The sequence below is a fragment of the Pseudorasbora parva genome, chromosome 16 (genome assembly GCF_024679245.1).
Source record: "Pseudorasbora parva isolate DD20220531a chromosome 16, ASM2467924v1, whole genome shotgun sequence".
NCBI lineage: Eukaryota > Metazoa > Chordata > Actinopteri > Cypriniformes > Gobionidae > Pseudorasbora > Pseudorasbora parva.
In genome coordinates, this window is record NC_090187.1 from 30,484,687 (window position 1) to 30,512,655 (window position 27,969).

Sequence of the window (27,969 nt, forward strand, 5' to 3'; positions counted from 1 at the left end):
CTAATTGTTACATTGTACCAGCTTACTTTGTTTCAAATAACAATGTTATATTCAACTACAGATGCATCCATTTCCACTATGTTTACACCCAACCCGTACAGATCAGGGCTAGAAAATCTTGAACTTTCCACTGGTTTTTACGACTTCTTGGTGGTGTTCACTTGTTTTCAACTCGATCTTTACAACATGACTCGAACGCACCAATTATCACCAAGAATCAGGTTGTCCTAGAGCTGTAACAAAACTGTTAGTGCAACAACCCCACACAGACTTCAGATGAAAATGTCCAGTTGAAATCCAAAATCTAAAATTGAATTACATTAGTTTATAAAAAGCTTAACCTTTTAAAACCTTAACCTTGTCGATTTAGTATTTTAGCAACCATGCTGTGATTTTCAAGATGCTACTATATGCTACTTCACATGGTGACTTACTCTAAACAAATTGCTTGCCATATATCTTCATTTCATAATCTATCATGATGCAAGCATTTATTTTTGCAACTTACCAAACAGTTGTACCAGCATTTACATTAAGCAATTTCCTAGATATCTCTGTCTGTGGAGGAATCAAGATACAAAAATAAAATAAAATAAAAAAACAACCAAATACAAATTTGCTTCATTTGAAATGTATTGTATGGTATAGCGCCGTACAAACCCCCAGTGAGAGATGTGAGGGTTCATCAACTAATATCTAAAGCAAAAATGTGTTCTAGTTTAGGAGCAGAAACAAACAAAGAAAAACCAAAACAACAAAGAAATGGTGCACAAAAAACACATTTTCAAATGTGGTGAAAGACCTTGCCAGTCCTATATTTCATGACAACTGTTAAACTGAGGAGGAAATTGCACATACTGTACATACTGGCATACTGTAACTCTCACACAATCTGTCTTTCCTGGAAAATCCACTTTTCGTCAATTTTTTAAAAATATTTTTCTCCACCCCCTTGTTTTAAAAAAAAGTCTGTGCCACTGTCTAGTCTATCATACATGATTTCTGCTTTTTACTGAGATTTTTAACCAAGCTTTCTAAATATTTGTTTGGAAGCCTCTGGTATCATAAATACATGTCATATTTTGTTTTAATAAATTAACTATTGAAGGTAATTAAAGGTAACTCCATGAAGATGATTTGGGGATTTTTTTTTTTCTCTATTGTCCTCTAGAAAATCTTTGCTTTTCATCATAGGAAATTAAAAAGCTGTTTATGCCACAGGATGTGATTTTTCTCAAGACCTGGCATGGACGATAACAACTAGATGTCATCTAGTCATTTCTCAATTTGATTTGTGAAACTGGAAGGTAAGTGTGGCTGTATATAGGCTACATTACATGAATAATCAAACTTTTTCCATAAACAAAACACATTCTTAAAAAAATAAAAATAAATTTAAGAGCGTAGTTGGTGTAGCATGTGTAGAGAATGATGCAAAAGAAATCAGGAAGCTGTTTTTACCACAGGATGTGTTTTTTCTCAAGACCTGGTCTGGACGATACCCACTAGATGTCATCTAGTCATTTCTCAGTTTGATTTGTGTACCAAAACTGGAAGGTAAGTGCATCTGGATTTAGGCTACATCACATGAATAATCTTACTTTTAACACAATTATTGCTTTTTTATAAATATAAAATACTTTATTTTAAAAATACTGTGTAGCACGTGTAATTGTATGTGTAAGATGCAGTGATGGTGGGCGGCAATAAGCGGAATGAGCTAAAAGAGGACGTGAGGAGTCGGATTATTGGGCATCTTCAGATGGGTACTGAAATGATGGTATATCAGCAGAGAACTGAGAGACTCACTGTCCAGGTCATTATGGAGACCATGCAAGTAGCCTTGATACGCTCTGGTGACAGGATAGTCAGATTTTGTAAGTTATTTTCTTGAATGTAGGTTTGACACTGTTTAAAGGTTTAAAGGGTTAGCTCATCCAAAAAAAGAAAAAAAAGAAAAATGTTGTGATTAATTATTCACCCTCATATCATTCCAAACCCATTTGGAGATATTTCTGATGAAAGCTGAGAGCTTTCTGACCCCTCATAGACCGCAACATCATAAACACTTTCATGGCCCAGAAAGGTAGTAAATAAATCGTTAAAATAGTCCATGTGACTACAGTGGTTCAACTTGAATGTTATGAGGCGACAAGAATTTGCTAAATAGTTTTTATCTTCTCTGTATAGAGCGATACTGTCGGATATCTGTTGTGTTCCTGTGTCCTAGTTTTCCCTGTCTTGTTAATAACTTATTTCATTCACCTGTGCCTAGTCAATCACCTCATTAATCTCATTTGCTTTGTGGATTTAAGCCCACAGTTCTCCCTCTGTGTTGACGGTTCTCATCTTTCCTTTGTAGGCTATTATTGTTATTAAAGTTCATGTCTCATGGTCATCCTTGTCTCTGTGAGCTTATATCCCACACGTAACGTGACAGGTGCAGGTATGACATCACTTTGTAGGCTAAAATGCCGAAGCAAGTTAGCGTTTTAGCACTTCCGGTTCCATTCTCCCGAAGTCAGTTTTTTTTTTGAATGCGGTTTTGGTTTAATGCTTAAAATAAGCTCTGTGTTCAACACAAGCTCTTAAAATACATCAGTATTACCCCACTTGTGATTTTTTTTATTTTTTTTTATTTTTTTTTAATGGGAAAAGGCAGTTATTAAGTGGCTAAATGGGGTTAAAATGTCATCAGGGCGAAAAGGTAAACTCAGTCCACTGTGTTTACAGCCTTATTATGCTTCTAATTGTGCTGTTATGAACTTTTATAACTCAAACATTCTGGGAAAATTTTTTGTTGGCCTACAAAAGGACATCATGCCTCTGTCAGGTGCATGTGCTCACGTGAATAATAGTCGGCCAAGTGCTCGGATTTCCTCAAAAAATCTTCATTTGTGTTCAAAAGATGAGTGAACTCAGTGAAGGGCTTTAGGGGTTTGGAACGACATGAGGGTACACGGGTGAACTAAAACACATTTTTAAAACAAATTATTGAATCAAACTGAGAAATAATTTTTAAAATGGCAGTTATATTATGGTAGACTAATGCTGCTTTCCAGGCAACCTGTAACCCGTGTTTTTTTTCGACCTTTTATCCGTGAAAATGCACTGGAATGGTCGTTAAACCCCGGACTTCCCACCCGTGATCTCGTACTAGATCGTTGTACTCCCAGTTTCGAGTTCTGACGTCACATAGCCCGCAAAACAACAATGGCAGCCCTGCCTAGGATGCAATGCGGTGTTTATGGAAGTCATACATTAAAAACCAAATCGTTTATTAAAATAAGGTATTGCTCTAATGTTAAATCGGCTCGTCTTATGCACTGTTATTTCTCCTCAATTTCCCTCAAATAAGCAAGGAGTAAGCATAAGCCCTGTATGGTCCGACATGCTTTGTTTACATCTACTGAAATTCCTCGCCCGTGACTTTGCCTGGAGCGCTACAAAGTCGTAAGTCGTGGTTTGAAGTCGTAACTTACGAAACCTGCCTGGAACGCAGCATGTACTTAAGCTCTAATTCTACCTCATTTTTCATAAACCTTATGTGATCTTCAAGATTTATTTATGCAAGCACTTGTTTTTAATTCAAAGGAATAATTATATCAAAGATTGTATAATTGCATTTTATTATGTGTTTTTATATTTGCAGTGGACATTTTTGAGCTCAAGGAGTTTCGCCAGTGGGAGACATTCAAGGATTTCCAGCGGTTTAACGAGAGCAGGGGGAGTAAATTTCGAAGAATCTTTTGCCAATCTGAAAAAGAGTTTCAGCAGGACAGCAAAACATGTTTGACCATTTTCTATGGATCTGAGTTTATTTTGAAGACACTAAGTCTAAAAGGTATGCAAATGTTCCTCACAAAGAGTTGACATTTTCACTGCCACTCTTTAAAAATAAAATAAAATCATAATACTTCTATTCAGCAAGGATGCATTAAATTGATCAAAAGTGACAGTAAATGCATTTATAATGTTACAAAAAAAAGGTTTTTGAACTTTCTATTCATTAAAGAATCCATTAAAGAGAGAGAAAATATTACACACAAAATATATTGTATTATAACACAATTCTTTTCAACTTTGATGGTAATAAGAAATATTTCTTGAGCAGCAAATCAGCATTTCTGACCAGAGTAAAAGAAAGAGAGAAATAAATTGCATTTAAAAAATATTATAATAGAAACCAGTTATTTTATATTGTAAAACATATGAGCATATGCATATTTTTCACCTGGAAAATGTAATGCTAATGCTCTTTTTGGTTGACTAAAGAAGTCTTTCTGGTTAAGCTAGCTAAAAAGCCAGATGAGGAAAGAAGCACATTATCACCAACATCTAAAACCTAGCATATTCTGGTAAATAGGAATGCTAGCAATAGCACACTTATCAGAATTGTCCCCATGGAGCACCCTGAGGTTATGTCCGACCGTGGTGAATGATAAAGCTTTTTGCAACCGTCTCACCACTTTATTATGTCATTATGATAGTCTTGTTGTGCATATTCTGTGATGGGATAACTGATCTATATAGAGCAGGGGTTTTCAAACTGGGGTCCGGGGACCCAGGGGTCCTCCAGAAGGTTCTCAGGGGTCCCCAGAAAAATTTCAGATAATTAAAAGACAAAGCAAAAATGGTTAAAGTATACCGAACAATCTAACTGTTTAATTTCTAAATGTTTCTCACCTTGTTTGCCATATGCATACCTTTCAGAATTGTATATGTTTGCTTTGTATCTTGCTAGTGATTTTTTTTCTCACTTTAGTCCCCTTTATGATGCTCACTGGGTTCGTAGAGCACATTTCTTAATGCGGTACGCAAGCTGCTTACCGCTACATACATTTATTGTGAAAGGTGCTTATACTTTCAAATTACTTTCAAGTTAATCTTTTATTGAACACCTTCTTCAGGTTTATATGTCCAAAATTAAGTATATCCTATTTAAATTTGGAAACAATGTTGTATTTAAAATGTCACACTTACTATTTATCTAACAGTTCTTTTTCATACATAAAAATATAAAGATGGGTTTAAGGGGTCCTCCATAAAGGTGCATCATATTTGGGGGTCCTTGGCATCATGAAGTTTGAAAACCCCTGATAAAGAGAACATCGGGGGAGATGGGACTCTGCTAACAGGGAACTTAAGGGATAGTTCACCCAAAAAAGAAAATGATCCCATGATTTACTCATCCTCAAGCCATCCTAGGTTTATATGACATTCTTCTTGCAGACGAATACAATCAGTGTTATATTAAAAAAAATGACCTGGCTAATCCAAGCATTCAAATGGCAGTGAATGGGAGCCCCTTTAGGACATTTTTAATTATACATTTTTTATTTATATCTATAAAAAAATGATAACATTCAGTAATCATTTTTGTACAACTTAATGGGAACGTTAGCAAAATGTTATAACATATTTTGTTTTGTCTTTCTCAGCTGATTCAGTGGAAGATGCAGAAAAATGGCTGACAGGACTGGAGTTACTCAAACAGGAGACACTGGCGGCTCACACACCAGAGATTATACAGAGGTACACACACATACACACACTTATAGAACATGTATCTTGTGTATCTATAAACCATAATCTGTTTGTTTCATTCTGTTTTTTCCCTCTATTGTAGTTGGCTGAGGAAGCAGATGTACTCAGTTGATCAGACAAAGAAAAACAGGTTCTCCTCTTTCTCTTTCACCTGATTCTCAAACTGTTTCATTGTAGCTTCTCAGCAGTCTCACTGTAGTCATCTGTTGTTGTTTTTCTGACAGTATCACCCTAAAAGAACTTAAGTCTCTCTTGCCACAAATGAACTTTACTGTACCAGGTGGACGTTTTCTGGAGGAAAGATTTGTGGTATAAATAATACTGAAAATATATCACTGAATTCTACTTTTACGTTAATGTGTTTGTATGATTTTATACAAAGCAGCGCAATATTTGATCTACTCCTTAAAGATTATATATATTTTTTACACTTATTGCAAGTCTGAGCGTTGCATTTTCAGGAGGTGGGAGCAAAAGATTATGTCTTGGATTTTCAGCAGTTTCACAAATTCTACAATCTTTTAGTATTTGAAAACCAGAAGATGGTGAGTGTACAATTAATTTTTGTTTCATTTTAATAAATTCTTATTTGAGTGTCAGTTCCATTCCATTATATATGAATGTTATTTGTGATATTGAATTGAATATTTACTTTAAACATGATATAAGCATTTAAGGTGAAGGAATTTATATTATTATTATTTTAATCATTTTATTAGTTGCTAGAAGAGTTTGAAAAGGGGCCTGCAGCTTTCACAATGAGGTAAAACAATTTGTTTTGGTTCAGTTTGGTGCTTTAAATGGGCAATATAATGAGAAATTGAATTTTTACTTGCTTCACTTTAAATAAATTGCTTGTTAATTGTACCATAAAAACATTTATTTTTCTATTCATTTCTCTACAGTAATACTGAATGGCCTGAATCGTCTGTAATTCCCCTCTATGATTTTCAAAACTTTCTTTTATATAGACAGAAGGTAAGACGAATGCATTATTATCTTCAAAAATTCAAAATGTATTGTACTGTTCAAAAAATTGTAGTTAGTAAGATTTTTTTAATGTATTTGAAAGAAGTCACTTATCCTTGTCCAAAGCTGTAATTTGATAATGTGAATACTGTGAAAAATAAAATATTGTAATTTCAAATAACTGTTTTATGTTTAATATATTTTAAAATGCATTTTATTCTTGTGATGTTAAATCTGAATTTTCAGCATTATTACTCCAGTCTTCAGTGTCACATGATCCTTCATAAATGTGCTGATTTGGTGGTGCTCAAGAAACATTTCACTGTATTGTCTTTATTATGTTGAAAATTGTACATTTGTTTCCTGTCTGTAGGAGGCTTGGGCCAAAATTTTTAATAAGGTAGAGGAGCTGATGACACTCTTCATCAGTGACACCATGAGGAAGACTGATTATCCGAAGATTACTGTTGGAGAGGTACAGGCTACATACATATGTTTAGTTTGATGACATCAAATAAATCTGGTTCTGCACCTAAATAAATCAATGCAAATACTTTCTGTCTTTCTAGTTCCTGTGCTTTCTCTTCTCCAAAGAAAACTCAATTTGGGATGAGAAGTTCTCAGAGATCTGCCCACTGGACATGAACAATCCTCTGTCTCACTACTGGATCAACTCCTCTCACAACACGTCAGTGTTACTGTTCTTCATGCTCAGCTCCTCCTCATCATGATGACTTCATGTTTTTTTTCCCCCACAGATATTTGACTGGAGATCAACTGCGCAGTGAGTCCTCCACAGAAGCTTATGTGCGCTGCTTGAGGCTGGGCTGCCGCTGTGTTGAGTGTCAGTGTGTTTCTCAGACATTTTATACAAAATCATATGCACCTATTTTAGTTGTTAAATAATTATAATCAGTGTTGGGGAAAGTTACTTTTAAAAGTAATGTATTACAATATTGCATTACCCCCTAAAAAAAGTAACGTTAAGTAAAGTTAATGTTAATTATTTACTTTTTATGGAAAATACTGCATTACGTTACTTTTGCGTTATTTTTTTCTCACCTTGCTAAGGCTCACTCTCTTCCAGGCCTTAAAGGGGATTTTTCTGAGAATGTTGGTAACCAGACAGTTGACACTAACCATGGATTTCCATGGTAGGAAAAAAATACTATGGAAGTCAATGGCTACCGTCAACTGTCTGGTTACCAGCATTCTTCTAAATATCTTCTGTTATGTTCAACAGAAGAAAGAAACTCATACAGGTTTGGAACAACTTGAGAGTGAGTAAACGATGAGAATTATTTTGGTGAACTATGCCTTTAAGGGTTATATTGTAGGACTCTTTTTATTGAAAGGTGAAAGTAATGTTTTGCTACTTTTGTACTATATGTCTGTGACTACATTGTAGAAAAATTTAATTCAGTATTTAAAAAAATGTTGGACATATTAGACATATTACATATCCCAAATGTTTCTAAGAAACCAAAGACACTTTAATATATTATGTGCTTTATTAGACAGGTGAGCAACTGTTTGGATATATTCATCCACAGCAAAATAATCATTATGTAGCTCTACACAGTTGGTCTTATTGTTTAATTCTCGTTTTCTTGAGTTACCGCGAGTACTATGTATTACCATGCCTAATATGGACTGCTCTGCAGTGTGCAACAAGTGTCTCATAGTAGCTGCGAAACACACAGCAGCATTATAACATAACTTTCAACACATTCAAATGTATCTGATAAAACCGTGCTGCGTTACCCAACATACGCATGACCGGAAAAAGTGGAAGTTCTTATATGCGGAATAATAAAAGCTGCAAAATCCAAGCGTCATCAAGTTTTTGTTTTGAATAAGACACCTCTAGTGGCGATAAATGACATGTTGTGGCTATATTCATGTGTAAATTTATAAAGTGATGTGTTACTTTACTTGTCACATCAAAAAAATAATCTGATTATGCATGTAATATTATTTGTTATCAGGCCCTATGCTATGTTTTCTTTTGTGTTATGCAGTGGACTGCTGGAATGGTCCAGATGAACCTGTCATATACCATGGTCGGACCATGACCTCCAAGATAAAGTTTAGGGATGCGGTGAAGGCCATCAATGATCATGCTTTCATAACATCTGAGTTAGTCATCATCAACAGCAAAACACATTTAATGACATTATCACTGCATTGTAAATGTAAAATTCAACACTCTTATTTCAATTCCTTTTGGCAGGTATCCTGTGGTGCTTTCCATAGAACAGCACTGCGATATCAAGCAACAGAAAATGATGGCTCAGATGTTAAGAGATGTTTTCCAGGACAAGCTCCTGACCGAGCCACTGGATCCAGAAGCAGATCATCTACCCTCACCAAACCAGCTGAAGGGCAAGATCATCATTAAGGTAGAAAAACTTTAAATTTGTCTGTTGAAGTGAAAAAAACTGCAGAGGTCCTCCTATTGCTTCAGTCTCCAATGTAACATGATGCATGAAGATGTCATGATGTGGCAGACTGAGAATAAACATTTTTGTAGTTTCATCACTGTCACAGTGCATGATTATCTATTTATTCTCTTCAACAGCACCAAAAAATACAAGAGCGCGATCACAGCGATAAGGTATCCACAAAACATGACGCCTTCCACAAATATAGATCAAAATGAAAGCAGATGCTTATCTCATCCATGTAACAAACCATCCTAGCTCTGTGTTTATTTCTAATATCACCATCTTCTGTTAATTAAATTCCATTAAGTAGTGCATTGGGTAAATTTAGGCTGTGTTTACGCTACATCCAGATCTGATTTGTTTTTAAAAGCTGATATTTTGTACATGAACTTGCAAACTTAATTAAATAATCCTAGTCACCTTGGTAATGTACAGAATTTTTGTGTAAACACTGATGCACATTGCTGTTGAATGTGGGTGTGAAAAATGAAAAGTAACAATGATTCAAATCAAAATAATTATTACTCATTAGAAGGGATATCACTTGCTCATTCTGTATATCTAACTGAATAAATGCACAGTTTTTTCATGCATGTCACATGTAAATTTATATGTTCTGAACAGCTGGAGGAAGAAAAAGGAAATGCGGCAGTGAAAAGAAAATTAGACAGCTTCAGGAAAATTGGAAACACTTACAGGGAGAAGGTGCATATGTTTTACACATCTGTCTTTCTGGGCCGTATTCATAAATAATCTTAATGCAAAGAGTAGCTCCTAGTGACGAAATTATTTGAAATGTGGGCGTTTACTCTTAAAATAAACAAAACATTTCTAGTAAAGAAAAAAGTAATTCACAAAGCATATTTACCCTTAAAAGAGGTCTTAAGGTCAAATTTGTTAGGAGCATGGACGAGGACTTTTAAAGGGATAGTTCACCCCAAAATGAAAATGTTATGTTTATCTGCTTACCCCCAGTGCATCCAACATGTAGGTGTCTTTGTTTCTTCAGTAGAACACAAATGAATATTTTTAACTCCAACCGTTGCTGTGTGACAGTCATATAATCATGTGAATGGGTAACAATTCTGTGAGAGTAAAAAACATGCTTTGATAACATGCACAAAGAACCCTTTGGCTCATGACCACACATTGATATCTTAAAGGGGTACTTCAGCGCTGGAAAGATGAATCTGTATTTAAACTGGGTCATCAATGTAGTAGAAATGTGAAATTATTTTTGAATTTGGTGCTTTCTGGACTGAGAAAAGACAGAAAATGTATTTTTGTCTCATGGGGATGAAAGACTACAATTCCCAGAATGCTTTGCTGCCCTGTGAGGCCATTCCCAAAGCCACCGCTACTGGATTACAGTGACTGAGTTCAGAAAGTACAATTAAATACTGAACATGTGTGTTCAATATAACGATCGAGTTGCCGTGTGAGTCTCACAGCAGACTCAGATTAGGAGTCAGATTACATTTAACGTCATAAATGAGTTGATGAGCTCTCGTGATGAGAGCTGAGGTAATCGCGACCACATTCGTGGCATACAAGGCTGGCCTTGTTCCTTCATCTCTAAAAACTGCTATCATCAGACCACTTCTAAAAAAACCTACTTTAGACCCAGATGTTAATGACAACTACAGGCCCATCTCCAACCTCCCATACCTCTCTAAGGTGCTGGAAAAAGTTGTTGCTGCACAGCTTCAGGTCCATTTGGAGCATAACAATCTTTATGAGAAATTTCAGTCTGGTTTCCGTTCAGGACACAGCACAGAAACAGCTTTGGTCAGGGTCACAAACAATCTATTGATGGTGGCAGATGCTGGTTCCCCATCCCTTCTCATCCTCCTGGACTTAACTGCAGCTTTCGATACAGTTGACCATAACATCCTCCTTCACCGTTTACATTCCACCATCGGTCTCTCTGACTCGGTCCACAACTGGTTTTCTTCTTATCTCACTGGGAGAAGTGAATATGTTGCGTTAGGAGAAGCTACATCCCTGTGACACAATGTCACCTGCAGTGTCCCTCAAGGCTCAGTGCTCGGACCCACCCTGTTCATACGCTACATGCTCCCCCTTGCCCGTCTCATCAGCCGGCATGGGATTTCTTTTCACTGCTATGCTGATGACACTCAACTTTACTTTAGGACAAGTTCATCTCCCTCTGCTGACCTCACACCATCCACTTTGATCACTTTCCTGGATGAGATAAAGGCGTGGATGAAGCAAAACTTTCTGCAGCTAAACAGCTCCAAGACTGAAGCTATCCTAGTCGGCACTCCACTTCAGGTCCAGAAGTCCGTTATCACCAGCATTGCTATCTCTGATCAGGCCATTCCACTTTCCACTTCAGTCACCAATCTGGGGGTCAGAATGGAATCGCAGCTTACTTTTGAAGCTCACATCAAACACCTGTGTAAGACCTCCTTCTTCCACCTCAGAAACATTGCCAAACTTCGTCCCATTCTATCACTGGCAGATGCGGAGAAGCTTGTCCACGCCTTTATCTCCTCCAGGCTGGACTACTGCAATGCGCTCCTTATCGGCATCCCTAGCAAAAATCTCCAGAGGCTGCAGTGTATTCAGAACAGCGCTGTTGAGGGTGCGCAAATACGACCATATCACCCCCATTCTAAAATCACTCCACTGGCTTCCTGTGTCGTTCAGGATCGAGTACAAGATCTCTCTCCTTACGCACCAGTGCATCCATGGTGATGCTCCCTCCTATCTTAAGGAACTCCTCACCACACAAACAGCCACTCGTAACCTCCGCTCTATTTCGCTGTATCGCCTTAAAACTCCCACAGCCAATCTCCGTACTATGGGAGATCGGGCCTTCTGCTCTGCAGCCCCCAGTCTGTGGAATGCTCTCCCTGACCACCTGCGGACTCCACAGACTATAGATGCTTTTAAGCGTGGTCTTAAAACCCACCTTTTTAGCAGAGCTTTTAATTGACTTGTTACTTTTTTTCCTTTTTTTTTTTCAGTTTTTTTTATTTTATTCATTTACTTATTTATTTATTGTTGTTGATTGTTTTTAATTCTGTAGCACTTTGAGATTTTGTTTAATATAAAGTGCATTATAAATAAAATTTATTATTATTATTATTATCATTTATACATTCACAACGCGTTTTCAGTTCATGCCTTTGGAAGCTTAACTTTCATAGAAATTAATTTGAGAAGTTAAAACACTTACATTGCTTAGCATCGGTTTAAATTAATTGCCTGTAACTGAGCTGTGCTGTAAGTGTGATCTCCATTCCCCATGCATGAGTTGAAAACATGCGGAAATTGCTCCCTCTGCTGGCTGTAGTCTTTAGCCTCTGGGCAAACATTCCTCTCGTGACGCAAATATCGTCAATTTGCGTCACGAGAGGAATTTTTCCAGAAATAAAATGCATAAATCTCTCTTCTCAGGGGGATATAAGAGAGGGGAGCACGATCATTTGAATATACTCCAGGGTTTCTACTGATACAAAGCCATATGCTAATCGCTGCAGTAACCCTTTAAGGAACAAAACGATCAGTTTGTGTGAGAAATCGAGCCATATTTATATAATTTTTTACCTCAAATACACTACAATGCTATATCTAACAGCCTGGAACGCGCTTCACTTCCGGTAAGGTCAATATACAAATTTATTTAAAATCTTAGTGTTCCACTGAAGAAACAAAGACACCTACATGTTGGATGCACTGGGGGTAAGCAGATAAACATCACAATTTCATTTTTAGGTAAACTCTCTCTTTAAGAGTTTCTTTAGCAGCATAGAAAATGGCAGAAAGACGAAGAGGGAAAATAAATGTGTTCCAGACAATGGATGACAGCAAGACGCCATGGTTGTGACAGATCGTATTAGAGACACGCTCACATCTCTGACACAGCGTAGGAATGCCATAGCGCCAGAAACGAAAGTAATTGCTACATTATGATATTTGGCAACTGGGAAAATACAACAATGCAGCAGTGATAATTTGGGTCTGTCACAACCTTCTGTAAGCAGAGTAATCACACAAACAATTACAGCACTATCAGAACCTCATATTGTGCCACAGTTCATTTCGTTACCACTGGACATTCCCACCTACATTGAAATTTCCTCCCTGAATTAAACCACCAATTAAATAGACATGCCAGAAAAAAAAGAGTGGAAAGAGTGGAACAATGTTTATAATTCTAAGACAATCAAATACCTTATATATATACCTTATATATACTTAAAATCGCTCTCTTTTTACCCTTTTTGGACAACCAACCAATCACAGTATTTAAAAGACTGTCATACACCGCAACGGGGTCAGTCCCGCCTCTTCACTAAGATAAAAGTTTTTGTATTTTCCTTGCTCAGAGTTGCTCTCAGATCGGTCCCGAATAGCTCTTAAGCTAAGACTCCTTTGTACAACTTTTTAAGCTAAATTAGGAGTTTTCTGAGCGGACTCTTAGAATCTTTATGAATACGGGCCCTGTGCTTTGTTTTTATTTCCCAATAAATGGTTTTAAAAATGTGTTTGCTAAAAGTGTCTGAATGCCGTTTTTCATGCAGCATTTTCTGTTACAAAATGTATAATTTTTCATATTTCAAATTTCAGATAAAAAAAGCAAAAGAAAACAGCATAGTGGAGAAGGAAGGAGAGCTTTGCATCTGGGATCCAATAGACAAGGTGCTTTAAATTCATTTAAATGTAATGTACTTTTTTAATATCCATTATTCATAGTCAGATAATTCTTAATTATATATATATACAGTATATAATTCTTTTTTTTCCTTCAATGTAGAGGTTTTACAAGCATGACTGTGTGATCTCAGATAATAAGCTGTACTATTCCGAAGAGAAGAGGGAGGAAGAGCATCCGGAGGTAAGGGAAGATGATTACAATCATTGTCTTTGTAAAACCAGTCAGTTCAACTACTTTTTTTCCATTTCTGAAACATTTAGGACAGTTCAGACCTGCATGTCTCAGAGCCCTGGTTTCATTGGCGGCTGGCTGAGGGCAGAAGAACCGCTGAAAAACTCCTCCATGAACTCTGCGGAGGGAGGGAGGGAAAAGATGGAACCTTTCTGGTGCGAGAGAGTTCTGTGTTCAACAGAAACTACAGTATCTCCATCTGGTACTCTGCACAACCTTTCATTACTCTTATTCTTTTTTTTTTATTTCTATTTAAAAGGTTTGTAGCTGGGTCTGAATATCCACACCTGTGCCACAAAACTGACTGCATATAATACAGTATCTCGAGGTCCATCAATGGCATTTTTAAGGATTTTTGTTTGCTCTTTGTAGGACGTGTGGGAGAGTTCAGCACTACAGAATTTTTTGGTCCTCAGAAAGTGGTCATACATCATTCTTCTTGACAAGCAAACAGCGCTTTCCAAGTATGCGTGCCTTGATCGAGCATTATAGGCAAAATTTTATTAAGTATGACGGATTCAACTTGCATCTTAAAATGTACCTGCCTCGGATCAATTTTGTGTCTCACCACCAAATGGGGTAAGAAGAAATCACAAGTTTTAAATGTAATTTTAAAACACTCATTCATACACACACAGATTTCAGTCACCTTTTTTCTTTCACAGAAACTAATAGAAACACCTAGAGACAAAGTTATGTTGTCGTCTTTAGGTGGTTTTACAGTAACTTGAGTCGAGCTGAAGCAGAAGACTGTCTTTTGAGGATCCCGCGAGATGGAGCGTTCCTCATCAGGCAGAAAGAAGACCCTGACACCTTTGCACTCTCAATCAGGTTCCTTAGTTTTTTCCCTTTTCATTTCCTTACTGACCTCACAGACACTAACTTTACTCTCTGTATCTATCTTTATTTGTTCATTTGTTGCTCAGAGTTGATGGGGATATCGAGCATTATCTGATATGCCGACACAAGAGCAAGTATGTGCTGGCAGACATCTACGAGTTTTTTAGCATTAAAGACCTGGTGAGCTGTTTCCGTGAGCAGCTTTTCTACGGCAAGATAAAACTACGCTACCCTGTAACGCCACAATTAGTGGAGCGCTTCTGTATGGTGAGAGAGTGAAAGAAATTAGAGAGCAAGAAATTAGCCACAGAGCCACTTAAATTATTTCTAAAGGATTGTTACCATATATATTTACAAACTATAGTTGATAACGTTTTCCTTTGCAGGAGGATATTTCAGCATGTTTTAGTGAAATGTACAGTGAGGTATGTATAGTATGGTCTGGCATATACTTGTTTTATACATATTATGGCCCTAAAAAGTATTTGGAGGGTCTTATAAGGGTGTCTTAAAATCTAGGATAGTATACATTTATAGAGGGTATGCACTGAAGTCACTTTACTGCCGGAACACACCCCATTTGCTGGACTGAGTAGCAAAAGAGCCCGCTGCATGACTGGAGTTAATAGGGGAAACTGTTCAAACGTGAGTAAAACAAACGATTTTCAGTTTAAATGAAAGGTTGGACTTGATATGTGTTCTTTACAACTCACCAAAGATCTAGTGAGTCATAGATATTGATGCAGCTAGGATCGTGTTTGCTGACATTTTATACATTTTTTATATATATATATATATATATACATTTCAGTTTAATGTTCATTATGTTCAAATAATGAACTTTATCACAATATGCAATTTTTTTGAGAAGGACCTAGGTCCTTCTCAAAAAAATTGCATATTGCGATAAAGTTCATTATTTTCCATAATGTAATGATAAAAATTAAACTTTCATTTATTTTAGATTCATTGCACACCAACTGAAATATTTCAGGTCTTTTATTGTTTTAATACTGATGATTTTGTCATACAGCTCATGAAAACCCAAAATTCCTATCTCAAAAAATTAGCATATCATGAAAAGGTTCTCTAAACAAGCTATTAACCTAATCAGCTGAATCAACTAATTAACTCTAAACACCTGCAAAAGATTCCTGAGGCTTTTAAAAACTCCCAGCCTGGTTCATTACTCAAAACCGCAATCATGGGTAAGACTGCCGACCCGACTGCTGTCCAGAAGGCCATCATTGACACCCTCAAGCGAGTGGGTAAGACACAGAAAGAAATTTCTGAACGAATAGGCTGTTCCCAGAGTGCTGTATCAAGGCACCTCAGCTGGAAGTCTGTGAAAAGGAAAAAGTGTGGCAAAAAATGCTGCACAACGAGAAGAGGTGACCGGACCCTGAGGAAGATTGTGGAGAAGGTCCGATTCAAGACCTTGGGAGGACCTGCGGAAGCAGTGGAGTGGAGTCTGGAGTAGAAACATCCAGAACCACCGTGCATAGGCGTGTGCAGGAAATTGGCTACAGGTGCCGCATTCTCCAGGTTAAGCCACTTTGTTCTACAATGAAGCAGCACTGGACTGTTGCTCAGTGGTCCAAAGTACTTTTTTCGGATGAAAGCAAATTTTGCATGTCATTCGGTAATCAAGGTGCCAGAGTCTGGAGGAAGACTGGGGAGAAGGAAATGCCAAAATTCCTGAAGTCCAGTGTCAAGTACCCACAGTCAGTGATGGTCTGGGGTGCCATGTCAGCTGCTGGTGTTGGTCCACTGTGTTTTATCAAGGGCAGGGTCAATGCAGCTAGCTATCAGGAGATTTTGGAGCACTTCATGCTTCCATCTGCTGAAAAGCTTTATGGAGATGAAGATTTCGTTTTTCAGCACGACCTTGCACCTGCTCACAGTGCCAAAACCACTGGTAAATGGCTTACTGACCATGGTATTACTGCGCTCAATTGGCCTGCCAACTCTCCTGACCTGAACCCCATAGAGAATCTGTGGGATATTGTGAAGAGAAAGTTGAGAGACGCAAGACCCAACACTCTGGATGAGCTTAAGGTCGCTAACAAAGCATCCTGGGCCTCCATAACACCTCAGCAGTGCCACGGGCTGATTGCCTCCATGCCACGCCGCATTGAAGCAGTCATTTCTGCAAAAGGATTCCCGACCAAGTATTGAGTGCATAACTGAACATAATTATTTGAAGGTTGACTTTTTTTTTTTTTTGTATTAAAAACCCTTTTCTTTTATTGGTCGGATGAAATATGCTAATTGTTTGGGTTTTGCCAAAATCATCAGTATTAAAACAATAAAAGACCTGAAATATTTCAGTTGGTGTGCAATGAATCTAAAATATATGAAAGTTTAATTTTTATCATTACATTATGGAAAAAAATGAACTTTATCACACTTTATATGAGAAGGACCTCTGTGTGTGTGTGTGTGTGTGTGTGTGTGTGTGTGTGTATATATATATATATATATATATATATATATATATATATATATATATATATATATATATATATATATACACACACACACAACATAATGACACAAAATGATTACTGCAAATCAACGTTTTGCTGCCTGGCGTTCAGTTTCTGTGAATTGCAGCAATCCATTTCATTCTGTTTTTCTGTAGCTTTCAGAAGTCTGTAGCTCTTTCCTGTTTTAGATGCGTTTGTGTGTTTTTTGCAGCATTCACACTTAAAATTATTGCTGCCACTCAGTCTTTTTGCCACTGAGTGGGTGAAAACACAGTGACTCTAGTCGACGGTGACATCTTGTGCATACCCTCTATACAAAGTTTCATATTGTTTGGATTTAAATAAGCAAATTCTTAAAAGCCTATGATTAGATCATTATTGCAGTGAGTATTATGTTTCTAGCATGTTAAATGTTTGGCAACAGTTCTTCTAACTCTAACTACTGTTATTTATTTCTTTAGCCGAGTTTGTTAGTACGAAATATCAGTTCACATTTAAAATAACCATGAATTAATTGTGCCATTGATTGCAATAATCCAGTGAGATTTTGCTTGCACAAGGAGATCTTATCTCACCATCATCGAGTCTGTCTGTAATTACATGAAGAAACAGATGAAACTGAGACAAATCAAATCCAGAAGAACTGCGGCAGCGTGTCCAAGACGCTTGAAGAAACTTACCCGCAAATCTCCCTGAAAAAATATGCACATTGCACAAGTGTACCTGAGGACAAAAGCTGTTTTAAATGCAAAGGGTGGTCACACAACTTATTAACTAAATCAAATCAATATTTAAAGTTAAAATAGTTTATAAGTTAATTAAAGGTGTTATGAACTGGCTTTTTTATATACTGTTGTCTGAGGTCAACTTATGATGTTTTACATTCAAAAACATCATAACTAATAAGTAATAGGCTATTTTCTACTCTGGTTTTGAGGCTCTCTCCAAAATGCTGGGTTTTGATGGGCGTACTGCACTGAAGACTTAGAAGTAAACGCCCACAGCTAGGATTGGATAAGATTGGCATAATTAATAAGCTTCTGCTCCCGTCAGTTCACATGAGGGAGGGATTGTTTTGAAAGTGACAACCTGAATTATTCTCTGACGGGGCTCTCAAAACGTATTTATTAAACATACACAATAAATTATCTCTCATCCACCTGTGATTGATTTATTTTTTTATTACTTGGCCTGCCCGATTGGTGGATATAAGTGTGAACCACACACACACAAATGCGCGCGCACTTCAAACACAACGGAGATCAGGAAATGAATGCTATTTCACTATTTAGGATTCACCGGCCTGCCGATGTGCTAACTTTTTGGTAGTCCGTCTGGAAAGCACATAGCCCTGGGACGATAGATTTTGCGAGCCCTGGTAGTCTGACCCGAATTGCAATGAACCAACAAATAAAGGATTCTCCAGCCTGTGACAGTGTGCTGGTATGCTCTATTAGACATGTCACATACACAAAATCAAAATGATCTGTAACAATGCAATACTATCGCATATAAAAAAACATGTTTAACTCACATAAGTGTGTTGCACAATTCCGGTTGCATCCAATATAAAAGGCACAGCACTGTGTTTTAATCTCGATATGTCTGCCAATCCAGTGTCGACGTAGCTAGTGTCGACCTGTGTCTTGTTAACAAGCGATTATCTTGCTATCTTCGGCATGTTTATTGCTCAGTAACGTGATCAGTTTAGCTCCACGAGTCAGTGGGCAGGGCTACAGAAGCAGGCATACACGGAGGCGGAGTTTCACCCTTCTAATACATCATTGATTTGAGAGCCTCGTTTTCTGGTCCTGGTGTCTATAAAATCTTTTCTTTTACTAACAAGGACGTTTTCAACTCTGAAACTTACAGGATATTCTTATATTACCATTACCTTTTCTATATTAAAGGCTCATGGGAAAGTTGAGTTCTCAATTTATCACACTTTTAATAATGAAAGTCTACTTATAACATTTTGAAAGCATCCTCATTTTACATCATACACAAGTGCCTAAATTGTTTACAGTACTGTAGCTTTGCAGGTAGGTTTCTTCAAGCGTCTTGGAGACTTTGCCACAGTCTGTCTCAGTTTCATGTTTCTTGTAATCACAGACAGATTCGATGATGATGAGATCAGATCTCTGTGTGGAACGTAGTGCATACAAAATTAAAATGATTAGCAAAATGAATGTTTGGAAATGTAAACTGATATTTCCTAATGACACACTAGAGCAAAATATATAAATAACTGGCTTAAAATAATTTTTTTGGGTGAAAATACTAACGTGCCTAAGACTTTTGCACAGTATTTTATATGTGTACTCAGATTAAGCTCAATGTTTGTTTCAGATTGCTGAAGACAATCCCTTAGGTGTCCAATGTAAAGGTGTGGTGGACATCTCTAAGTGTAATGTTGGTAAGATTTTCTTTGTCATCAGCGTAAATATGTATTGTGCATATACACACTATGCTTAGACTAAGTTGTGACTCGCATAAAAAAACACAAACTTTCATCTGATATTGTAAGAAAGATTATTTTCATTAATGCCCTATGAAAAAAGCTTCTCATTATACTCTTTTCCTTGTTGATTTTATTGGGTTCTCCTTAGCACGCAAAACTAAACATGGCAGACACCTCGTGGTGTCTCTTTTGGATAAGGAGAATTTGAAACAAACTGAGTTCACGTGTGAGATCTTAGAGCAAGTGGACGAATGGTATCAGGTGATTCTCAACATCATCCAAAGAGAGCAGAGTTTGGAGAAAGCGGTTGGTATATCTGTCTTTCGCAAGAGATGCCACACAAACTGACATTTATTGTGCTTGATTATGAATATATAGTGCACTGTGTCTTTATATTTGTATAGTTTTGATGACTGATAATTCATGTGAATATCTGTGCACTCTCCTTCACTTCTCAAAATAGAGAATTGCAGAAATGGAGTCCAAAACCAATATAGCTGTTGAGATGTCAGACATGGTGGTGTACTGCCAATCTATCAAAAAGAAATCTTTTGGTATGTCATTTCCAGAACGTTGCATGAGCGAAACACAAAAAATCTGAAACAAACTAAAATGAAAAGCATCTGTACTGTGTCAAACGCATCAACGTTAAGCAATTTCAAGGCCATGTTTAAACCATTCCAGAAATGTTTTGAGGTGAGTGAACCGGACATTTCATTTCACTTATTATTCCATTCTGCACTTTTATGACCTCGCAGAAAATTACAACTACAAAGAGGTTCGCTCCGTTCCGGATAACATGATTCTAAAAGAGGGAAACGAAACTGGCGTGGAGAAATCAGACGGCATTCTGGAGTATAACCGCAAAGCTCTCAGCCGTGTGTATCCCCACGGAGGACGGGTTGATTCTTCCAACTTTGACCCTTGTCCTTTATGGAAATTAGGCTGCCAAATGGTGGCTCTCAACTTCCAAACTTCTGGTATGTGAAAGAAAAGAGAGAAGATTTCTTTGCTGTTTTTGAAAATCTCTTATTATGCACACTAAGGCTGCATTTATTTGACAAAAAAATACTGTAAATACTGTGAAATATTACTATTTAAATTAACAGATTACTATTTTAATATATTTTAAAATTTCATAATTTCTGATGGCAAAGCGGAATTGTGCGCTGTGAATCTATGGAAGCGTTTACCTCAGCTCTCATTACGAGCTCATCCATGACTGCCAATATATCTGACTCCTGCAGCGTTTTGGGCTGTGAGATTCCCTCAGCGGCTAAATCACATATTGAACAGACACGTTCAGTTTTTAATTGTAGTGTCCGTTCTCTAACTGAACTGATTTTATGAAAATGAACGCGGTGGGAAAGTGATCAGTGATTCAGTAATCTAGTAGCAGTGGCTTTGGGAGTGGCTTCATAGGGCAGCAAAGCATTCTGGGAATTGTTGTCTTTCATCCCCATGAGACAAAAATATGTTTTCTGTCTTTTCTCAGTCTAGAAAGCACTAAATTTAAAAAAAATTGACATTTCTACTACATTAATGACCCAGTGTAAATATAGATTCATCCTCCCAGCGCTGAAGTACTCCTTTAAATAGCCTTAAGTGTCTTTAAATAGGCAGTGTCACATAATCTTTCAGAAATTATTATAATATGCTCATTTGGTCTTTGCTGTCATGTTTGATAACTGATTGTGTTCTTGCAGAATAAATGTAATTTGTATTTTTTTTAAAGAAAGAAATATTATTTTACGAAACATTGTAACCAATGGCCAGTTACTTGAATGTGTTGTGTCTTATCCCAGTTCCGTTATGCACTGCTTGATATAGAAAGCAACTACTTAATTATTTTATTATATTAATTATCATAATCATAAACACATTGGTTTGTTGCACAAATTATTTTAACATCTACAGGGTTTTATTGATTCGTCCAGTTATTTACCTATGGGAAGTCTCCACACACTCACAGAAATGGGTTACTTCCGCGTTGAAAATGAAACTATGCAATGAAAGCGAATGAGTACAGAAGCTCTCTATCTTTAAACATACACATACATTGCTGTGGGAGTAACAAACCTCAGTACTCAAGGGGGCGATATAGGGCTATGTTAACAATTCTGTTTGGAAGGAATGAAGTTTGCATAATTATGAGGCATATTCGGGCTGGATTAGTTTAACATGGGGAGATGTTATATTGTCATGTTTATCAAACTAAAACTGATAAAAACCATTGACAACACTTCATTGATAGTGTAGGTTTATATGTTGAACTTTAATCTTGTCCAAATAGACGCTTTATTAAGCAGTACATAAAGTATTGAATGAAAATGTCACTTGAAACATCTGTGTATTTGAGAAATATTGCGTTTATTTAACTTCAGCTGTGATAAAGTTTGCAAACGCAATGCAAGCGTCAGCATGGGAAGCAGAAAGTGTCCGACTTCAGGTCCGTTTGCAGCTCTTTCCCGCCTGCACGCGGCTACTCTCACCGATCGCATGCATCCAGCTGCAGCCGATGTCGAACACACCCAGGGGCGTGGGACTGGGGGGATAAAGGGTACTGAGTAACCAGGGCCCAAGGCAGGGAAGTCCGTTTTCTATACATACACATACATGGTACGGGGGCCCAGCAAGATGGTTTGTACCCAGGGCCCAAAATTTGGTGCTACGCCACCTAACATGAGCATCAGTCTGAACTCCTATAATACATGTTTTATAAAACAGTTAGGTCCAGTCTAACGATTTTAATTTGATTTTGTTGCTAATAGAGACTTTTTTCTTAGAGCTAAAATAAGTGTTGTGCCTCTAATAAGTGATTTGATCTTCTTTTTGCTTTAAAGCTACACTGTGTGATATTTTCCCCCATCTAGCGGTGAAAAGGTATATCACCATCCAGTAAATAATAGTTTCTGTTCCTCTCAATTCTGATTTCGTTTAAATCCTACGGTGGCCGATTTAGTCCAAGATTAACATGGCAATCCCCCTCTTCACATTCGACACTGTGCCATTGAGTGTTAAAATGTGAAAGACGAAGCTTGAATTAACGGGTATGTCCCTCTTTGGCTAATGTACTTTCAAGATGGAGGGGCAACATGGCGATCAGCATTCATACGAGGGGTTCGAATGCCGGTCGCTATGTTGCCCCTCCATCTTGAAAGTACATTAGCCAAAGAGGGACATACCCGTAAATTCAAGCTTCGCTTTTCGCATTTTAACACTCGATGGCAGTCATCAACGAGGTCGAACTGGAAGCCATGTTAATCTTGGACTAAATCGGCCACCGTAGGAGTTAAAACAAAATCGGAATTGAGAGGAACAGAAACTAATATTCACTGGATGGTCATATACCTTTTCACCGCTAGATGGGGGAAAATATCACACAGTGTAGCTTTAACCTTAGAAGTGTTTACACTATAGTGTCCCTGTTGCATGATTGTTATCTCTTTTCAGACATGTTCATGCAGATGAACAGCGCTCTCTTCAGTCTGAATGGAGGCACGGGTTATGTGCTTAAACCAGAGTGGATGCGAGTTCCAACCAAGAAGAAGACTTCTAAACAAAACATCAGAATCAGAGTAAATATCCATTTTGTTTCAGTTTGAAGTTTTATTGAGTTTTGAATGATGGCTGACACCATGGGATGTAAATGGGCTAGTTACTCACCACAGTGTGTTGTTCCAAACCCATAAGACTTAATTTGTGTTTTGATGATTAACGAAAATCCTATGGGGTTTGGAATGACATGGTGAGTTATTAATGACATCATTTTCATATTTGGTGAACTATCCCTTTAAAGTAATAAAAAATTACATCATCAATTGCTCACTTTTATGTCATTCCAAAACTTTCTAAATGTTCTCTTCAGGTGATAGCAGCCAGGCATCTGCCCAATCCAGACCACATCGTCAGTCCTTTTGTGCAGGTTGAGCTGTGGCCGTACACAGGCGGTCCAGCTGATGACTACAGTTTCAAGACTACTCTCTTCAGTAAGGAAGTGGAAAAGAGAATAATTAGTTTTAGATTACAGTATAGTTAAATGTTGGTACTGTACCTTCACAGAGGATAATGGACTAAATCCAGTGTGGCTGGGCCCAATGAATCCACCGAAATGCTTTGAAGTAGACGAGCCGGACCTGGCCTTCCTGCGCTTTGTGGTTTTGGAGGAGGACACGTTTTCTGATGCTAAATTTCTTGCACAGGCCACTTTTCCTATCAGAGGTATTCGCTCAGGTAAATCTTCCAAATGAATAATAGATTTGAGCAACCAATATGATTTGTAAATATTGAATTCTTTTAGTGAACAGACTTTATATATTTAGACCAGGGGTCTCCAAACTCGGTCCTGGGGCCCGCTCTTTGTACGTTGCTAACTCAGTTAGCTGGATTTCATGGTCGACAATTTCGCATAATCTTGGATTGTTTGATTCTTCAAAACTTATCCTGGACTTGCTGTCATAGCAACAGGTCCAAAAGCTTAAACCTGTTCGGGAGCAGATTTATTTCATGTAAACAGGGTTAGATTGCATCTTGAGGTGATACTTAAAATCTGTCTCACCCACTGCTACTTTATTACAAGACTTCATTACTGAACCAGGGGCAATAATAATTTAAAATAATAATAAATATAAAAGTTTATTTGAAAATATTTTAATGTTGTGTAAAATTTGCATATAATAGATTACTATAGACACAATTGATTGAGAGATTCATTTGTGAATTGTGATGGAATAATTACTTTATAGTTGTATTGGAGGTTTACACACAATTATTTTCGTTAATCTTCGTTGTGCATTAATTTGAGTGATGACGGATATTATGGGAGTGTCTTGATGCAGCGCAAGAGAGGCAGATAATTTGATCTTGACCGTTAAGAAACTTCAATTAATACTTACACATAACAAATCTGCTTCAAATTGAATTAAAAAGGAGATTATGACATTGAAATAAAAATATAATGTGTGTACAAATATTATAAAATCGTGAATATAAATCATGTTCATCAAAACAGTGGATAATTCATTTATCTAACTTTTACGTTGGTTTGGTCGTTTGTTTGTTTCCTATTAAAGGTCCAGAAAATCTTTTTTTTTTCTTTTTCTTTTTTTCTCCTTTGACAAGTTTTTTTGCCAGGTGGCTTTTTTAATTATATGATGTCATGCATATATGATGTCATGATGTTATGGCTGCATTGCTGATCGTGGTTTCATTGCATCTGCCCTCTTCATGGAACACAGGCACGATCATTGATCTCAGATAACTTAATCCAGATATTTTAATCCAATCTGCAAATTCGTTTGAAGAACCAAAATAGCCAGAGATCAGTTATCATGATAAAAAGATGTGGGATCTGTCAAATCATCTCAGATGTATTAAGCGAGGTATTAGAACAGGGCCACTATCCTGCAGAGTTTATCGCCAACCTCAAATAAACACACCTTAACCAGGTAATCGCTGTCTTGCTAGGCCCATTTGGGGTTGGCGGTAAACTCTGCAGGATATTGGCCCTCTATATATATATAATTGGAATTGATTCAACAAGGTGCTGAAAGCATTCTTTAGAAATGTTGGCCCATATTGATATGATAGCATCTTGCAGTTGATGGAGATTTGTGGGATGCACATTAGGGCTGTCAACGAATATTCTAAATTCGAATATATATTGGAATAGTTTTTAAAAAACGAATTTCGAAGGTGAAAATTAATATTTGAAAAAAAGTGGGGGGAAAAAACGCCAGCGGTAGTAGAGGCATGACTGTCTGCTTTGAATAACCACTTGTTACAAGTGAAGTATGCAGCGAAGCATTTGTGAAGCCACAAGCACAACCTAGAGGCGTATGGGCTACAACATATATATATATATATATATATATATATATATATATATATATTATATATATATATAATATATATATTATCCACCTGGCGTGCTATTGGCGGGTTTAAATAGAGTAGACTACTCAGACCAATGTTCAGATTTAAATTAAATTAATTTAATTCATGGTTGCATGAAATGCAGGTTTGGGAAACCCTGAACTAGGAGCATTACTTTTATTACCTTTCTTTTATTATATTGAGCCTCTTTACTTACTATCTCAAATGAGCTAATGCACTCCTCTTTTTTTATTAGGGTATCGGTCTGTCCCACTGAAGAACAGGTTTAGTGAAAGCCTGGAGCTTGCATCTCTTCTGGTGCATGTACAGCATTTAGAGGTAAGAAACACACACTAACTGATATCTTTCTCCTTTAGTCCTAAAGACGTCATTAACAACTGTCAATTTGTTAAAAGGCTAGTTCACACAAAAATCTTATACTCACCCTCGTGCTGTTCCAAACCTGCACGACTGACTAGTTTTTGAATAATGCTTGAATCAGATTTCCATTAAGTTTATGTGAACAGTGATGTTAGCAGCACCAAAAATAACTCCAAAAAGACAAAGGAGCAGCTTCCGAAGACTTCACTCACAGCTCCCCCTCCCCCTATTGACAGAAATGGGAAGGGATTTTTCAGGCGTGACTTTTTACTGTGCCGAGTCGAAATACTCTCAGAAGTGCTATTCTGCCATACATTATAGTTCTCCTTTTTAATCCGCTTAGAAAAGCGCCACGGTTTATTTTATGTCACTATACCAGGTTGTTCAAATATTTGTGTAACTGTATTTAAATAGGGAAAACGTGGAGGTGTTTGGTCGCTTCTAACTTGATCTCTGTTTGGTACCATAGTGGATGAACTGGGCTTAATGGGCTAAGCTAAATGCTATCAGATCGTCACCACACGTTAGAGTGATTAAGTGCACGCACTGAGAGTTGAGACGTATGTATCATCATTTTAGTTAAGGGAATAACAGTTTAATATGAAAAAGCGGTGAAGTATCCCTTTAAGGGGGGGGGGGGGGGAATTCATGCATTCTGACTTTAGACTGTTAAAGGTGCACTATGTAACTTTTACATCTGCTAGATGTCGCCTATTCAAAACAAAGGCGTAGTTTGATGACGCCAAGTTTGAGCGCAGAATCTTGTGGTCTTCATCTCAGCCGGTGGAAAAGAAACAGGAAAGGACTGGGGCAGAAATCATGGATGCGATTATTAACGTTATGTAGTATGAATTACAGCAGGAACTAGTGTTGTAGGAGCTGGGCAAGGCTGCTGGCCTTGTTAATAAATAGCAATTGTTAATAAGATGAACACAACACGCCTCTCGAGCTGCAGGACTTTTATTATGCCACAGTTGCAGGTGCCATTTCCGCTTTTCCGGTCATGAATAGCCTATGAGGTAACGCAGCAATGTTTATCATATTGGATACATTTGAGTGTGTTGAAAATTATGACGTTACTCTGTGCGTTCGCTCCGAGGCTGCTATGAAACTTTTGCACACTGCAGTGAGAATAAATAGTTTTTTGAAGGTGCTGCAGATATGACGCAATTGACAGGCGACTCCCTCATACGTCCTGGTTCCTTGGTTAAAAATAAAAAGGCAATTTTCTAACGATTTACAAATAGTTGGAAACATTTGGGATGATACATGTACTCAACTGAACAAAATATATAACACTAGCCCAGCGGTTTTTAGATATTTTACTGAAAAAAATCCTACATAATGCACCTTTTAAAGAGTTGGCCTAAATAAAAAAAACTGAGTCGGCTGCTTTCGAAAAGAATCGGTACAGCGCATCTGTCTTTTATTAATATAATACAACTAAAGTCTCTTTGGAGATATAAAGGATGCAATACTACTCTGTAAGTACTCAAGATTAACATGATATTGGCAGAAACTGTTATGTACACTTTAAAAAATATCTTCATTTGTGTTCCTGAAGATGGATGATTACAGGTTTGGAACGACATGAGGGTGGGTGAATAAATGACAGAATTTTTTCATTTTGGATGAACTAATACTTTAACCTTGAGACTGCTGATATATAAACAGTAACACCAGACCAACCTACAATACTACTTCCTCGTTCCAGTCAGTAATGAAAAATCTGTTTTGTCAACAGGTGTAAGATAAAGAGCAAGTGTTAACCACCCGGAAATAGCAGACCTGTCGATGTGAATATGATTTTTGCTTTGGAGGAAATGCATCATTGCGGAAGTGCATTTTACTGCTGTGATAAATTGAATAAGATCTAAATAAACGGTGTAAATATATGTATGTATGTGTGTATATATATATATATATATATATGTATGTATGTATGTATGTATGTATGTATATATATTGCATAAAAGATGTAAATTTGTTCATACGCTCATGGTTCATAATGACAACACGTTAAAAAACGAATGCATATGTTGT

At 37.2% G+C, this 27,969-nt stretch overlaps 1 protein-coding gene across 2 annotated transcripts; it reads left to right on the top strand.

The window, feature by feature from the left end:
• Positions 1 to 1,221: 1,221 nt before the first annotated feature.
• si:ch211-260p9.3 (1-phosphatidylinositol 4,5-bisphosphate phosphodiesterase gamma-2) lies at positions 1,222 to 27,826 on the top strand. 2 transcript variants are annotated; one of them, XM_067420241.1, is made up of 33 exons: positions 1,222 to 1,307; positions 1,467 to 1,557; positions 1,664 to 1,877; positions 3,653 to 3,844; positions 5,442 to 5,535; positions 5,630 to 5,677; positions 5,772 to 5,856; positions 6,009 to 6,092; positions 6,267 to 6,310; positions 6,453 to 6,525; positions 6,890 to 6,991; positions 7,086 to 7,204; positions 7,275 to 7,360; positions 8,538 to 8,655; positions 8,750 to 8,918; positions 9,098 to 9,133; positions 9,588 to 9,668; positions 13,563 to 13,634; positions 13,750 to 13,830; positions 13,911 to 14,083; positions 14,254 to 14,460; positions 14,593 to 14,712; positions 14,808 to 14,988; positions 15,108 to 15,146; positions 19,560 to 19,626; positions 19,820 to 19,977; positions 20,135 to 20,225; positions 20,430 to 20,651; positions 23,125 to 23,249; positions 23,540 to 23,660; positions 23,734 to 23,904; positions 25,802 to 25,884; positions 27,671 to 27,826. In XM_067420241.1, the coding sequence occupies exons 3-33, from the start codon at positions 1,694 to 1,696 to the stop codon at positions 27,674 to 27,676; spliced, it is 3,432 nt and encodes a 1,143-aa protein (XP_067276342.1). In that variant the 5' UTR covers positions 1,222 to 1,307; positions 1,467 to 1,557; positions 1,664 to 1,693; the 3' UTR covers positions 27,677 to 27,826. The 2 variants fall into 2 exon arrangements, with proteins under 2 accessions (XP_067276342.1, XP_067276341.1); XM_067420240.1 differs by having other exon boundaries at positions 1,686 to 1,877.
• Positions 27,827 to 27,969: the final 143 nt, after the last annotated feature.

Bases quoted from the DNA above. Each gene is read 5' to 3' on its own strand.
- si:ch211-260p9.3 (XM_067420241.1), top strand. From the start codon at position 1,694: ATGGTGGGCGGCAATAAGCGGAATGAGCTAAAAGAGGACGTGAGGAGT. The intron at 20,226-20,429 runs GTATGTCATTTC...ATGACCTCGCAG, and splicing joins TATCAAAAAGAAATCTTTTG to AAAATTACAACTACAAAGAG. The intron at 23,661-23,733 runs GTAAGGAAGTGG...GTACCTTCACAG, and splicing joins TTTCAAGACTACTCTCTTCA to AGGATAATGGACTAAATCCA.